The sequence below is a fragment of the Poecilia reticulata genome, chromosome 1, assembly GCF_904066995.2.
Source record: "Poecilia reticulata chromosome 1, P_reticulata-male-v2, whole genome shotgun sequence".
NCBI lineage: Eukaryota > Metazoa > Chordata > Actinopteri > Cyprinodontiformes > Poeciliidae > Poecilia > Poecilia reticulata.
Window position 1 is genome coordinate 2,899,407 of NC_088830.1, and position 15,187 is coordinate 2,914,593.

At 40.5% G+C, this 15,187-nt stretch overlaps 1 protein-coding gene across 3 annotated transcripts; it reads right to left on the reverse strand.

The window, feature by feature from the left end:
- Positions 1-13,989, reverse strand: vap (vascular associated protein). 3 transcript variants are annotated; one of them, XM_008404720.3, is made up of 12 exons: positions 13,654-13,989; positions 13,391-13,538; positions 10,014-10,394; positions 7,934-9,691; positions 7,272-7,360; positions 7,079-7,137; positions 6,019-6,182; positions 4,972-5,137; positions 4,699-4,890; positions 1,440-1,661; positions 227-386; positions 1-152 (listed from the first exon to the last, which is right to left on the reverse strand). In XM_008404720.3, the coding sequence occupies exons 2-12, from the start codon at positions 13,431-13,433 to the stop codon at positions 78-80; spliced, it is 3,309 nt and encodes a 1,102-aa protein (XP_008402942.2). In that variant the 5' UTR covers positions 13,434-13,538; positions 13,654-13,989; the 3' UTR covers positions 1-77. The 3 variants fall into 3 exon arrangements, with proteins under 3 accessions (XP_008402942.2, XP_008402953.2, XP_008402931.2); XM_008404731.3 differs by lacking the exon at positions 13,654-13,989 and having other exon boundaries at positions 7,934-8,239; positions 8,327-9,691; positions 13,391-13,644; XM_008404709.3 differs by lacking the exon at positions 13,654-13,989 and having other exon boundaries at positions 13,391-13,642.
- Between the last annotated feature and the right edge of the window lie 1,198 nt (positions 13,990-15,187).

The window sequence follows — 15,187 nt, forward strand, 5'->3', positions numbered from 1 at the left end:
TCTCCTTACATATTTTATTAACAAAGCATTTAGGTTTAACATAAAAACAGTAACAGATTTTCTTGCTCCTCAGGTCATCAAGCAGTCCAACTCTTTCCCATGTCTACCAGCTCCATGCCTTCGCAGTAGGACCGCGGCCGTGACATCCTGACCTGATAGAACAGGAAAAACATCATGAAACCTGATCTTCTCCTCTAACAAACTCTTTCCATGGTCAGACACTCACTGCAGGATTCCTGTGGGATGCCAGCTGCTGCAGAAGTGGGAACGGGGTCCAGTGAATGGGTTCCACAGGCCAGCTACACACAGACAGGTCACTGGCCTTCCCCGAGTCCAACACACCATCCCCCATGCTCATCCCACTGCCCCTCCAACCATACTGGGAGCTGCAAGGCAAACAGGGATTATTTACACATACCAAACTACGAAGAACTGACTGGTGCAATCTGAGGTCAAGGTACAAAACTGAAAAACCACAAATGTTCAAGGCAGATACACGAGTTTCAATATAATCAAGTATCTGCTTGAATCACTCAATATTCATTTATTCTTCTGAATAGAGTAGCATAACTTTTTATTCTCCACTTAGCACACAAAGTTAACAGGCAGCTGATGAGCACTTTCAATAAGTAGTTATGGAAAGATGAAAGACAGTTTATGTGAATGCTAATGTGTTGAGTATTCATGTTTCAGGACGGTAAGCACATTGGTTGTTTACAAATTGCATAAGTAATTTTTCTGCACAAACAGCAACATGAACTTTTTCTTCCAGAGGTTTTCAGAACCAGTGAAATGTATAACCATCTGGAATGTAATAAAGGCAGAGCATATTTGGGTTATTGTCCCTTAAACTTGACCATAAAAAGAAGAATTAGAAATACCAACTTAACTAAACCTATAAAGGTTTCTTAATTTCAGCCATTTTAAAATAAAGCCTTTCTAACCTGCCAATTTTTTCTTTCGTTTCTAAATGCTAGTAACCAATATATGCAATATTTATGTAAATAAATATATTGAATAAAAATTGGAGTGTATTATCAGAGTTATCTCTATATGTTCTAACTTGAACAGCATACACGTCACTTTTTGCTTTGAGCAGACTCCATCCTGGGCCCACCTGTGTCACTTCTGTGGTGAGCTCTGGAACAGCTGAGTGTTTTCACAGGGCACTGACCCCACACACTCACATCAAACTGGATGGGAAACAGATGTTTGTGGGATGATAAAGTATGAGGCCATTTCTGCCTGCTGACGGTCAAAAACCTATTTCAAACCAAATTTAAAACTTTAAACATGTTTAATGTGCACTTTTTTAAACTATGAATTTAACTCCCACATTAAAAACGCATGCATCCATGTAGTGTAATCCTCCACCTGGAACTGGATGCCTCATTTGCTTGTCTTGTTGATAGTGGATGATGTTGAATGTGTGTGTTTACCTGTGGGGGTAAATTGTGTTGATACGCATGCCATGACTGGGGCAGGTGGACGGAAGGGACAGTGTGTCGTCATGGTAACAGCAAGGCCGGTCAAGTGCCTGCAGATGCAGTAATTCATCCGACCGCATGAAGGCAGGGTTGTCCAGAGAATCCGCGGATCCGCCCCATGAACGCAGCCAGAACCGACCCGACAGCTCATCAAAATGGTTGAACCTACGATAACTGCACACATAAACTATAAGTAGTAATAGACATCACAATGTAAAATTACACTAAGTACAGTGTAATTTGTGTAAATCTGCAAGTCAGTTTTTTCTATTAATTTCTAAACTGCTTTCATTTTGCTCTATTGACCATTTAATGACCAGGTCTTTATAATATTGGAACATTAAAGGTCATTACTACATTTTTAACAAAGAGCTGGTTTTTCTTCAAAGACATTTATAAAATGGGAGAAAGCATTAAAATGGTGATCAGCACTGTTGTCTTAAAGAATGACGGTCCATTTTATTTTGAAAAACACAAAACTCAAGCACTTGCTTTACTTCTTGGCATTAGAATAACCTTAGATTAAGATAAAATCATGTAAACCGCAATATATAGACAAATTTAATCTCAGCAGAGTTGTTGGTCGTTTTTACCTGATTTTCTATAACGGATGTATTTGTGAATCTCATGCATAGAACATACAGAGACATTCCCAAGGCAGCAACCAAGCAAGAACCGACACTGAGGACGTATGTCACAGAACAAGAGGTATGACAACAACAAGAATCAAATACCCAAAGTTGACTTTATTGTGATGAAAAAAAGACTTCATGAAAATAATATAAGTTCTTGGTATTAAGTCAATTTTTGGTGGCAATAGTAGCTACATTCATGAAGTGTTTATTTGAACAATTTGTGTCCAATTGAGAAAAAAAAGTTATGTTACTTGAAATTTCTGGAGATTGAATAACTTGTTCTTTGTCTAACCAGTGTTTCCCAACCCTGGTCCTCTAGGCTCACTGCCCTGCATGTTTTAGGCATTTCCTTGCTTCAGTCCAGCTGATTTCAATCGATGACTGATTAACAGGCGGTTGCTGAACTGCAATCAGTTGAATTAGGCACATTAAAGCAGGGAAACCTCTAAAACATGTAGGACAGTGTGCCTTGAGGACCAGGGTTGGGAAACACTGGTCTAAGCATTAAAAATATCCTAAACATCATTTGCCTTCATTTGGATGTACAGGGAGTTGATATTATTTCAGTAAAATCACCAATTTCATTTTGAAAACTGCAGGTCTATTATTATTGCAATATCTTGGCTGTAATTAGATATGGAGTTTATTCTGAACCAGGGGTTGGAAAGGTGTGTCAAATACTATGAAGAGCAGTGGTTTCCAAACCTGTCAACTTCTGACCCACAGAATGATTGAGATCCAGATTAGATTTAGAGCAGGACTAACCATTGACTCTCAAAATCTTCTCTGGATCTAGAGAATATTTTATCTTCTCAAAATCCAGATAATTCTGAGAAGAATTATCTGGATTAACGCTACAACTTTTAGGGTTTGAGAACTAACTGAACACTGAAATCTAGCTAATCTCAATAGTAGGATTTATATCCAACTGCAACTCTTTTCTAAGCAGTTAGTCTAATCTTAGCATACTAGGAGCTGTCTTCATCTTTTCCTTTAATTGTGTCTGAGCACAACACTCCCAATACTTTAAAAAATTTTTTTTTATAAAACAACAGTTTAGGCTTGCACTTCCAACAGGTATGAATCTTTAGTTTTTTATTTTAACCACACCCCCTTCCCCACTGCAGGCATGATTTAGAACTATTACATGACAAACATAAGAAATAATCATAATTACAATAATAAAGCTAAACTGTCCAACTAACCATATAGAAGTTAATACATTTTATATAACTGATCAATTTTACCCAAAAGCCAAAAATCCCCAACTTTTTGTGAAAGTGTGGTGTTCATTTGTATTTGGCCACTGAACTCAATACTTTGTGAAAACATCTTTTGCTACCATAACAGCTACAGGGCTTAGGGGGTATGCATCTAGCAGCTTTGCACATCTATAGACAGAAATTCATTACTAAATAACTCAGCTCATTTAGATCAGTTGCAGAGTTTTTCAATCTTGCCTGTATGACTTTATCTGGGCCAATCAAACATCTACATGCTTGGATCTAAATTGTTCCATTGCAGCTCTGGCTGTATGTTTGCATTTTCTGGAAGGTGAAACTCTGCCCTGATCTGAAGATGTGCTTCTCTTTCCCTTCTTGGAAAAAAAAAATTAAATACCAGCTGAAAATTCAGATTCAAACAAACATTTTGTCTTTGATTGATCTCTAAATTTCCTTTTTTGTTTATTTTAAATGTTTTGCTTCTATTTTTCATAAAGGTGACCTTGTGCATCCTAAAAGGCACTTTTGAAATAAAATCTATTATGACTATTGGTTGTAGTTGGAAACAGACTCAAATGGAGGATGTTGCCATGGTTATTTAGGGTATTAATGCTAATTTGCATACGCATTTAGGGGTGGAGAAATATGTAGCTGCATCCAATTCACTGTAAATTTGGATTTATGAAGGCAGCATGTGCAGTGACAAGTCTAAGCATGGTTTTGTGCATCTGATTTTTTTGTGAACAGCAAGTTTCATAATGTATCCCTGCTGCAAACATTCAGCATGAAAGCTGCCCCAGAGCACCGCCTTCCACATATTTGCTCTGTCTCCTACATGGGCTACAGCAATCTTTAGAAAGAAAACTTAAAGTTGTTTTATTTACAGTTGGGCTCTGTGTTATTGTTCCTTAGAAGCCTGATTTTTGGAGTGCACAAGTAATAAGGTTTTCCACAACTTTTTCCCTGACCCGCCTGCTGTGTTCCTCGGTCTTCATGATGTCACTTGTTACTAATGTTCAACCACCACTTTTTTCTTACTTGTAGAAAGAAAAAAGTAGGAAAGACAAACTACATAATTTTCCTTACACTTCAATCATATGTGACTTCGTGAAAGTTTATCAAAGCTTGTGGTTGTATTATAATAGACTAGAAAAAGTTCAAAGGACATTAATTTAGTTTTAAAATATGAGCTTTGCCTGCTAGCAGTATGCCAACTAGCAGAACTCTTAACATGCAAATCTATTAAATCTATTTCTAAACATACATGAACCAATAAAATTCCCCAATAGAATCCTTAAATGTTGGTGTAGATTACAAAAAATCATTAATGAAGTATCATAGGTGCCCGAATACCTGCTGCGAGTTTGGTCCACTTTTGCCTGGATCAGAATGGCTCGGTAGCGCCGCACAGCCAGACAAGCCAAAACGCCAATAAGCATCACTATGATGAGTAAGATGGTGAGACATGCACCTATGAGCCGAGCTCTGGTCATCTTCATGTCACACCTCTGACCCATGTACCAGAAGTCATCCCCTACAAGACAACTAAAGAAAAAAACCTCACTCAGTCCACAGAGATGTTTACTGATAACTGGAAGGAAGGAGTCAGTGTGCTGATGTGGCTACCGGCAGACTGGAAGCTGCCCTGGATGGTGCGTGCAGATGCCGTGGTGGTGGCAGTAGTCATAGCGGCAGGCGGAGGAGCAGCTGTAGTTGGTGGTGCCGGGCTGGACGACACATTTGTACCCGGATGGGCACTGCAGTAACCAGTTACACACATCGCCCTGCAGGCCTGAAAAAACATGTTTGAAAGATAAAGGATGGGGACAAATGTCCAGATTAATCTGATTCAGGTCACACTTACCAAGAGATTCTAACTGATTGTGGTTGTTGATTACGACTGAAATGGTTTCAATTTCTTTTTAAATGTATCTTATTGGTATATAAACAAACATGCTAGAATTCCAGGTTGATGGATTTAAGAAACTTCCTACCTTAAATATGAAACTGAAAACCCCCCAAAGAACTGTTCGGTGAAGGGCATAAATACAAACACCCTTCAAAGAAACCTGAACAGTGAACTGAAAAGATGTTTCTACAAACATCAGTTATAGTCTGTAACTATATATAAAACTTTCTATTAAAGGTATTTTAAATAAGACGTCCAAACAAAAATGCAGGATGGTAGCAGGAAGGTAATCAAAGTACAGGATACTTGAGCAACATTCATCATCATGACACAGTGAACCAACAAAGCACCTCACGGACACTACAAGCATCTTACAAATATGTCTGGCATGATAATAGCAGGAACATAGACTAAGCCAGGTCATAGCTGATGAAGGAGTGGCAGGAAATTAAAATATGTTCAGACACATTCTCTGAATGACGACTAGTGACACATCGCATCTTTTCCTGCCAGTCACAGCATTAATGACTCTAGAAAAAAAGTGCCTTTTATAGACCAGGTGCAATAATCAGATTTTTCATGAAAGAATCGGGAGCTTTATCATGCCGGTTCAACTGAACTCACACAGGTTCAACTGTATCTCACTGAATTCATTCAGGGAATTTAGGGATGAACTTCTCTGAGTTGTTTTTGTCTTGACTGTGGAGAAACTACATGTGGAAGACAACTTACACTGAGCGCTAGTCAGTGGTGCATTTGCTCACCTCCAACTGTGATGTTGGTGATCCTACATGATCTGAACAGCTTCCCCTGGTGAACAGCCTGAGCTAGTCCTGTTCGTTCCAGCAGTGACGCGGCTCCACTTACACTGAGCCACTGCAGAGCCTCACTAGTTTGAAACACAACCAGGCTCTGCATTGCCTGGCCACTGGGGAAAAAGTAAAACACAGAAATGTCAGCCTATGCAACCTTCACCCACTTATATACCAACATAATCCTTTTTCCCAGTTGAAAGAAAGAAAAAAAAGTCACATGTTAATCACATGTTGTGTTGGGTTGGGATGAGCTGCATGGTGAGCCGCCGTGCGGTCCGGGGTCATGACATCAACACCACAATAATGGTTCACCAGACACAAAAATCTCCTTTCAATGCCATTGTTAGTGCCCACACCTTGAACCGATGCCAAACATGCGTGATTAAGACATTACAAAACTTTGAGCCAAGTCACCAAGATGGTGGCGTCGTTTTAGGCTAATTCTGCAGAGTTAAATCAACACTATGTTGAGTCTATTTGGTCCCTTTTAGAATTGGCATTAATTTAACTCTTACAGTTATTTCAACAATAGTTTGAGTAGTTATAACTTTTTAAAGTGTTAAAATTACTCAATTTCTAGTTGAAATAACTGAAAAGATTTAAATTGACACCAATTTTGATAAGGACCAAATAGACTCGGCATAGTGTTGATTTAACTCTGCAGATTTTGCAGTGATGTGGGCATATACTGGGGAAAACATTAAAAATATATTTGGCGAGGTAGGATGCTTTTTTTTTGCTAGTTAGTGCTGAAAACACATCATAATGAATTGTAATAGTAAATCTGCTGTAGAGGATTTCCTTGCATCATTCTGCTACCGGCTGAAAGATGTGTATCCTTACAGAGGTAGGACAAGAGGTTGCATTGTAGCCAGTAGTTTTAACTGATATTTGACCAAAATTCAACTTCAAAGTTTTGTAAAAGTCTATTTTTATTCTAAAAACAGAAAAACTATTGTGTTGGGGGGGGAAAGGGAACCAAAAATTACCTTCAACTAAATCACCTCACCTGCTCCAGACTCCCAGCAGCTTACGGAAGCCCGGTGCTCTCTGCAGGTAGGACTCCAACTAAAATAAAAAAAAAAAAAAAGGAAAGCAGGAGGTGGGCAGCAGCAGAAAAAAATTAAAGTCAGATAGGCACCTTGTTATCTAAATGTGTTTATTTGTGCCCATTGCAACATTGTCTGAGTACACTTTCTCACCCATGGCATCATGTCTTCCTCCAAACCAGCAGTCGAAGTGGAACGAGACTCTTCTACAACTATCTGCAGGAGCAGCTCAACCGATTCCACTAGACAGAAAAGTGTCATAATCTCAACATTTAGTTTAATACAATAAATTATAAGCAGTAGTGAACTCTGATAGCACTTCTTTGCTGGTTCATACCTTCATTTTGTCCGTTCGAACAGTAATTTTGTCCCTTTCAGCTTCAGATTTAGTTATCAAGAATCTATTTTTCTTTATAAATATTTTTCATGAATTGTATAGATAACATTGACAAAAATGCTTAAATCTCATTGCATTATTTTTTATTAGAAAACTTTCTATGTCTCTCTTTTCACACTAATTTTAGATATCACCCTGACTTGGGTCGATTGACTTATTAAATATGGCAAATTATGACCCCTGATCAAATAAAAAAATACTGTGATCTTCTTCTGATAGATATCTACTGAGGTCATAAGGCTAAAAGTAATCAACTGGAAAGCATTCTTTGTTAAACTGGGAACAAAACATTCCCCTGGCAGACACAAACTGACACGTCAGGAAGTAACATCATGCTGAAAAGGTTTGGCTAGTTGGTTGCAAACAACCAAAACTTCACAAGGTATGAAATGACCGAGGCGAACTGACCATCACCCACCTCTAACGGTAGCAGGTTGGTTTGGAACAATATAGTAGATGGGACTTTTTGTTGAATTTCCCTTAAATGAAGGGGTTAACACTGATGATGTGACGCCAAAATGGTTCTGTTGGCTGGGATGAAAGGTCTGAGTAGGTCCACCTGGACGGTTATGCTTCATCGTGCCACTTGGAGACCACTGCCAGGATGTGGTCCCCTTCACATCGCCACTATCTGATTTCACCGGGTGCGAAGGTGTATTTTCAGTAGTAAAGTGTTCGTTTGGAGAGACTGTAGCAGAAGACGGCGGGAACAGATGAAAGGTTTCTGAGGATTGAGATGTAGTTTTAGTTTTCATGCTGCTTGTGTCCATGGAGGATTCAGCCATCGAAGAGGGAAAAGTCACCTGCGTACCATCAGGAAGCCCAGTTTGTTTTTGGAGCCCATATGAAGGAGTAGATGAATCCATGGGTGATTTTAAAGTTTCACTAAATGATGGTGTATGCATTTGTCTGATAGTTGTTGTACTTGATGAGGTCTGGAATTTGGTTATCTGTGCTGATCTGGTTGAAGAAAAAGATCCATCCTCATTAAACAAAGTTTGCATCATGTTTGTGGTGATGTACAAATTAGTCCCACTTTTTTGCATTCCTTCTGTCGACGTTTGTGTGTCTATTCCAGGTGTTTGTGTCCGGATGGGGGAGGAATTCAGGGAATGAGAGAGTCTCTCCATTTTTTCAGGAGACTTTGTCTGACTCTGTGTGGAAGGGGTGACTGCATGAAACCCATCCGTATCGTCCAGACCATCAGTCGACTTCACAGCATCTCTCTGAGAACTAATGTCAGACTCAGATGAGTCACTCTGAGCTGTGTGTAGTAAAGCAGCCTCCACAGTGCCCACACCAGTGGGAATCTCTGCCATGCGGGTGGTGGGTGAAGGAGCCCAACTGAAGCCCTGTGAGGAAGATGGTGACGACAGAGAGGGGTCTGTGCTGGTTGAGTCAAGCTGTTTGATGGAGGATTTTACAGTTTTTGAGGATGAGATGGAGGTGAAAGCTGCATAAAATCCATCTGAGTGAGCTTGTTTATTCTCAGGAGTTTGATCAACAGCACCACCGTGTGGATTTATTGAGGTACTGCTGTCAGACGTCAATATCCCAGGTAAAGAAGAATTAAAAACACTGAAACTGGAAATACTTTGGTTTGTCTGCATATCTGTATGTCCATCCATCTGTGTAACAAACTTCTCCATCTTCATCGTCTCTCCAGATGTAGATCTTTGTAAATCTGTGGTAATGGAAAGAGTGATTTTCGTGTCTGTCCAGGATGTCTCTGTTTGCACTCGGGACAGGCCAGTAGGATTTTCTGTTTTGGTGTCTGTACTGACTGCAGGCTGAAAATATGGGCGTGTTATGGCAGTCGTGGGAGCGTCAGCGAGGTGAGTCGCTCCAGATGTATCCGCTTCATTGTTCCATTTTTCCTCAGGAAGAGGGAGAGTTTCCCTATCAGTTCTCCCAGAAGCTGGGAGTCCCCATTGGGATGAGGTCGGCTGCAGCAGCTCCTTGTCCTGAGAGAAGGTGCTAGATGCAGAGCGAGTGCCAAAACTACAAATTTGCCCTTCATGGACACGACCTCTGCCCTCTGCTGTACCCTTCACCACCCTTTGAGCATCTGTAGCAATGCTTTTATAGGAGGCTTCCGTCACCGACCAACCAGTACGGTCCTGCTGCTGTTGATGGATTGACTGGCCCTCCGAAGAATTTCTCTCAGCTTCCTGAACTAGATGACCAGGAAGAACACAGAAAAACAGAGGGGCAGAGAGGGTGAGGATGGAGAGTTAAAAATCACAGCATTCCCCCAACACAACACAGCAAGTGTGATAAGTTTCCAACAAACACATTAAGTGAAAACATTTTCACTGGATGTTTTGTTACACACCCAGATTAAGCCTGAATAAACCTGATCCATCGATACTGCAGCAAAAACACATTTAATGCAACCAAAGCTAGTAAGAAAGCATGAAAAACTTCATTAGTACCAGATAAAGCTCTCATGAACTAAAGCAATGTGGTTAAACTGTAAATGAGGAATGTGTTCTCACCACAATAAGTCAGATGAATTGAATTTGAGGAAATTCTTGGCCCTGTCCAACTGAGGACAGCTTTGTTTTCATCACAGTCAGAGAGCAATACCGTTTCCCCATGACTTTGTAGGATCTGATCTTTCTCAACACATCTCAGCGAGATCCTCCAATTACTTTCTGCCCATTTTAACTGTAAAAGTAGCTTCTTCCTCAGAGGAATGCCCAACAACCAAGTGCAATTTGAAAGTGGTAAGCTTTCCTCCGACTGCTGGCTCATGGGGCTGAGGCTGCCGGTGTGTTTAAAGAACCCAGGTAAAAGGAGAGTGATGTGGCCTTCTGGTTCTCGGTCCAGCGTGACATTTCCACCACAGTGTTGGTGCAACAACGTCACAGCTTTATCTAGAAGGAACAAACCAGATGAATTAGAGATGAAACCTAACATTTGTAATTATTTAGGAAAAAAAGAGAGAAAAAGAAATCTCATTTATGGTCTTGCATAAAAGAACTACAATCATGGACTTCTTCTGGGCTATGTTAGGAGAACTAAATAGTCCTTCTGATATCTATAAATATCTGTTTGGATGGAAGCAAGTTTTTAGGTTGACATAATCAATTCAAGTTTTTAAATAGATTGATGCTGTGGTCATAAGGACCAAAGCAAAAATGTGAGATAAAAAAAGAAAGAATAAAAGTGTATGATCTGTAGCATTTTTGTACACTTTAGTTTCAATTTTATTCAGACAGAGATATGAAAAATCCCAGGAAACACAAGGTTGAATGTGGCATATCAGTTCTGCAGAGGTTCCATTACTGGACCATCATTTGATCCAGGTGTGCTGAACCAAACAAAGAGTTAAAGCATGCAGGAAACCAGCCCTTGAGGTCAAACTGTTTACACCACTGGCTCAGGTCGTTTACCAGAAACATCCAAGATTTAGCAATCAGAGCTGCTTCACAAAATCAGGATAGCATATTAAGCCAGGATTTTCCAGATATCCTGGCTTAATTAAGCTTCAATTTGGTTTCACAAAAATGGTAACAAGTTTGCATGGCAATTTATCCTGTGCTGCTAGCCTGCTCCAGACCAGGCTAACAGCCAGGATTAGTTAATCCTGGAGTCTGTGAGATGCTCACACTTGTGGGGGGTTCTCTGGGAGTATGGGGTACCGGGCCCTTTAATACGGGCTGTCAGGTCCCTGTATGACCGGTGTCAGAGTCTGGTCTGCATTGCCGGCAGTAAGTCAGGCTCGTTTCCGGTGAGAGTGGGACTCCGCCAAGGCTGCCCTTTGTCACCGATTCTGTTCATTACTTTCATGGACAGAATTTCAAGGCGCAGCCGAGGTTTTGAGGGGATCCATTTTGGTGGCCTTAGGATCGCATCTCTGCTTTTTGCGGATGATGTGGTCCTGTTGGCTTCATCAAATCGTGATCTGCAGCTCTCACTGGAGCGGTTCGCAGCCGAGTGTGAAGCGGCCGGGATGAGGCTCAGTGCCTCCAAATCTTAGGCCATGGTCTTGAACCAGAAAAGGATAGAGTACCTTCTCCGGGTCAGGGGGGGTCGTCCTGCCTCAAGTGGAGGAGTTTAAGTATCTGGGGATCTTGTTCACGAATGAGGGAAGAAGGGAGCGGGAGATCGACAGGCGGATTGGGGCAGCGTCTGTCGTGAAGCGGGCGCTGTACCGGTCCGTCGTGGTGAAAAGAGCGCCGAGTCAAAAAGCGAAGCTCTTGATTTACCGGTCGATCTACATTCCCACCCTCATCTATGGTCATGAGCTTTGGGTCATGACGAAAGATCGAGATCACGGACACAAGCGGCGGAAATAGGTTTCCTCCGCAGGGTGCCTGGGGTCTCCCTTAGAGATAGGGTGAGAAGCTCGGTCGTCCGGGAGGGACTCGGAGTAGACGCCTTGGGGTTCCCCCGGAGGAGCTGGAAGAAGTGGCTGGGGAGAGGGAAGTCTGGGCCTCCCTTCTGAAGCTGCTGTCCCCGTGACCCGACCCCGGATAAGCGGAAGAAAATGGATGGATGGATGGATGGATGGATGATACAGGTGCGTTAAACCACTGGGTTATACTATGAAAGGCGATATAGGCAGGGACCTTCTGAGTTATTAGCAAGTCATTTGCACATTGTAGTCAACATTTTATCCACATATTCCCCAGATACTGCAAAACGTTACTTAATCTTGACCTGTCATGTTTGTTCTGTATAAATATCGATAAAATGTGCAACAAAAAAATAGTAACAGGAATTAATCAGTTGCCAGATTAACTTATTATAATGATTTGCACTGTTCATTTATTAGGTTATAGTTTAGCAGATGACAGGTTTAGCTAAGAATTGTCTGTACTAACTGTGTATTTAATCAAGCTGCTATTGTTTGCTATAGTAGCATCAGTGTTCGTCTTTAGTATGATGTGCTTCAGTTCCTCATAATCCTTCAATAAAAGATGCTGTTTATTTGGTGTGAGAAATGGCGTGTGCAATTTATCTGGCACAGCATCAGTGAATCTGTGATCAATATCTTGATTTGCTGAAAAAAAAAATCTGTTGCTGGACATTCACCTGAATTACTTAAGCCTGACATGCTGCACCTCCTGAACTGGGTTTGGTTTTTGTGAAACGGATAAAGTCAGGATGAACTGATGGCACCTCACTTTCTCTTATCCTGGATTTCGGAATTCAGGACGAGTAAATATAGTGAATATTTGAGTTTCGAGATATGAAGGTTTCCCATAGTATGTATGAACATTAGCCAACATGTCTTATGAGAATTCCCCAAATAATAAAATTCACTGCCCCCGTTTAAAACCCTTGAATAAAAAAAAAAAGATATTTGAATCATGTTTTCTTCCCTCAATAAAAGAGCCCCATACTGCTGAATTTTAAATGCAATCTTACACAGCTATCCATTCAATCCATTCACAAGTCTGATATAATTACATCCTAACGTTTTAGGAGAAAAAGGCAGGGGGGAATTCCAGAGAAAGGAAAACAGTAGATAGCACGTCCTCACTATACAGTTAATAGCTACAAAACAGTTCACTGAGCAGGTAAATGGCTTTCTATCCTGGGGGGCTAAGCCACCCTTCAGTTTTACTCACTTCCTTGACGATATTGTTAGAGGCATTAAAAAATACCCAAAACGTTAAAACCAGCAAAGAGACATTTGAAATATTTTTGCATCATATTTTCTTTGGTTATTTTTACACTTACGTTGTTAAGCAGGCATTAATACAAAGACTGAAATAAAAAAAATTAGGCTATCAATAAAATTAACATAAATTCTTCATAGTAACAAATTACTATATGTATATTCTTGCCGTTTTAGTCTAAAATGTCCATATGGCGAGTGCTGCAGATTCGCATTAGTAGGTAGATTAGCTGCTGTTCCTACCTGTTGTAAAGAAAAAAAGCAACAGACAAACGTGGAGCTGCATTTCCAGCGGTGAGACATTTCAGAGACAGAACCAGCCCGTTTTCCTTTCTGCTGCGATGAGGGCGAACAAACTGCGCAAAGCCCGAATCAATTTCATCCAGTCTTCCTGTGGACGGAGGGCAGAGAGGCGTCACAATCCCCCCTCCTCTAAATCCTCATCATCATTTCCCCTGCAGGACACAAACGGAGCCCCACAGCCTCCCTGTCATCTAATGACTTACACGTGTGTCAGTCAAACGCTGCGCCCTGCGTGGTCAGCGACGAGAATGATGAGCTTCACGGCGCCTCCAGGCTGCGGCTGCGGCTGCGGCTGCGTCGTTAAAAGGTCCTTGGAGATTTCCAGAGAGGAGAGAAAGGGATCCTCTGGTCGCTACACATGCTGATGTTTTACACCAGTTAACTTGTTGCAGGAAGTCTGAGTTTACTGCAGGAAGCAGTGAGATGTTAGAGCAGGGACTTCATTAGCATCTGAAACTCCTGAGTACTCCTGACTACCCAACCTGAACAACCAATTAGAGCATTTCTCTACATTTCTCTGCTCTTAATTTAATCCCCGCTGCCCCCCTGTCTGTAACCTCTATTTTGACTAATTGAAAACTGTTTTAAAAAAAACAAAAAAAAAACAACCGCACCCGTTTCTCAAAATAAATAAATACATAAAAATAAAAATCTAACACTCATTTTGAGTGTTTTAATTATTATTATTATTATTATTATTATTATTATTATTATTATTATTATTATTATTATTATTTGTGCCTGCATTTCAATCTTTGAGCCCCTAATGAGCTGATTTTAATTGTTTTCAAGCAACACATGAAACTGATCAGAGGACTGTTTCACAAAACCGGGATAGTGAATTTAGTCGGATATTATGGCTTAATTAAACCTAGATCCGATTTCACAAAAGAATTGTCACATATGTTACCATGGCGATTTATCCTGTGCAGAAAATAAACAAAGCGCGTATCACTTTGACTTTACAGCAATCCCTCATACTGAGAATACATGGAGCCACAGTGGAGAGAAAAAACTCTCCCTTAATTTGCCATCTGCCAAGACCAACTGCTGGTTTGAGAAGAGAGAACAACTGGACAAGAAGAAACAGATGAACTGATGTAGGATTTTTTTTATGTTTATGAAAGTAAAAACTTAATAGCAGGAAATGGAGAATGATTATTGATGGCAACAATATGACTCCAAGAAGGAATCACTGCCAATCAGCATGCCAGACCAGGTTTAGTTTCTATGGAAAAAAAATAAAAAGTTTACTGTTGAAATTAAAGCAAATAATTCAAATTGGTGAGTAGTAGAAGCAGAAAGTAACAAGAAGTGTGGTAAGTTTGTCCTCCTGTAGCCTAAGCCTACAGCATCATAAATGCAGAAATAGCTCAGTCTAACTGTAATCTTTTTTTACAAAGGAAAGTTTTAAGTCTAGTTTTAAAAGTAGACAGAGTGTCTGCCTCACAGACTAAAACTGGGAGCCACTTCCACAGGAGACTGAAGGGTCTGCCTCCCATTCTACTGCTACAACCTCCAGGAAGCAGCAGGAAACTTGCAATCTGACAGTGAAGTGCTCTGTTGGGAACATATGGACCAATCAGATCTCTGATGTAAGATGGAGCTGATTATTAAAGTCTTTATACATGAGAAGGATAATCTTAAATTCTATTCTGGATTTAACAGGGAGCCAATGAAAGGAAGCTAAAATAGGAGAATTGTGATCTCTCTTTAATTTTCATCCTAACTCTTGCA

Excerpts from the sequence above, each read along its gene's own strand:
- vap (XM_008404720.3), bottom strand. The coding sequence starts at position 13,433 with ATGCAGCTCCACGTTTGTCTGTTGCTTTTTTTCTTTACAACAG. Across the intron at positions 7,361-7,933 it reads CCAACCTGCTACCGTTAGAG|TGGAATCGGTTGAGCTGCTC; the intron begins GTGGGTGATGGT and ends TTTTCTGTCTAG. Across the intron at positions 387-1,439 it reads AACACAATTTACCCCCACAG|CTCCCAGTATGGTTGGAGGG; the intron begins GTAAACACACAC and ends TTTGCCTTGCAG.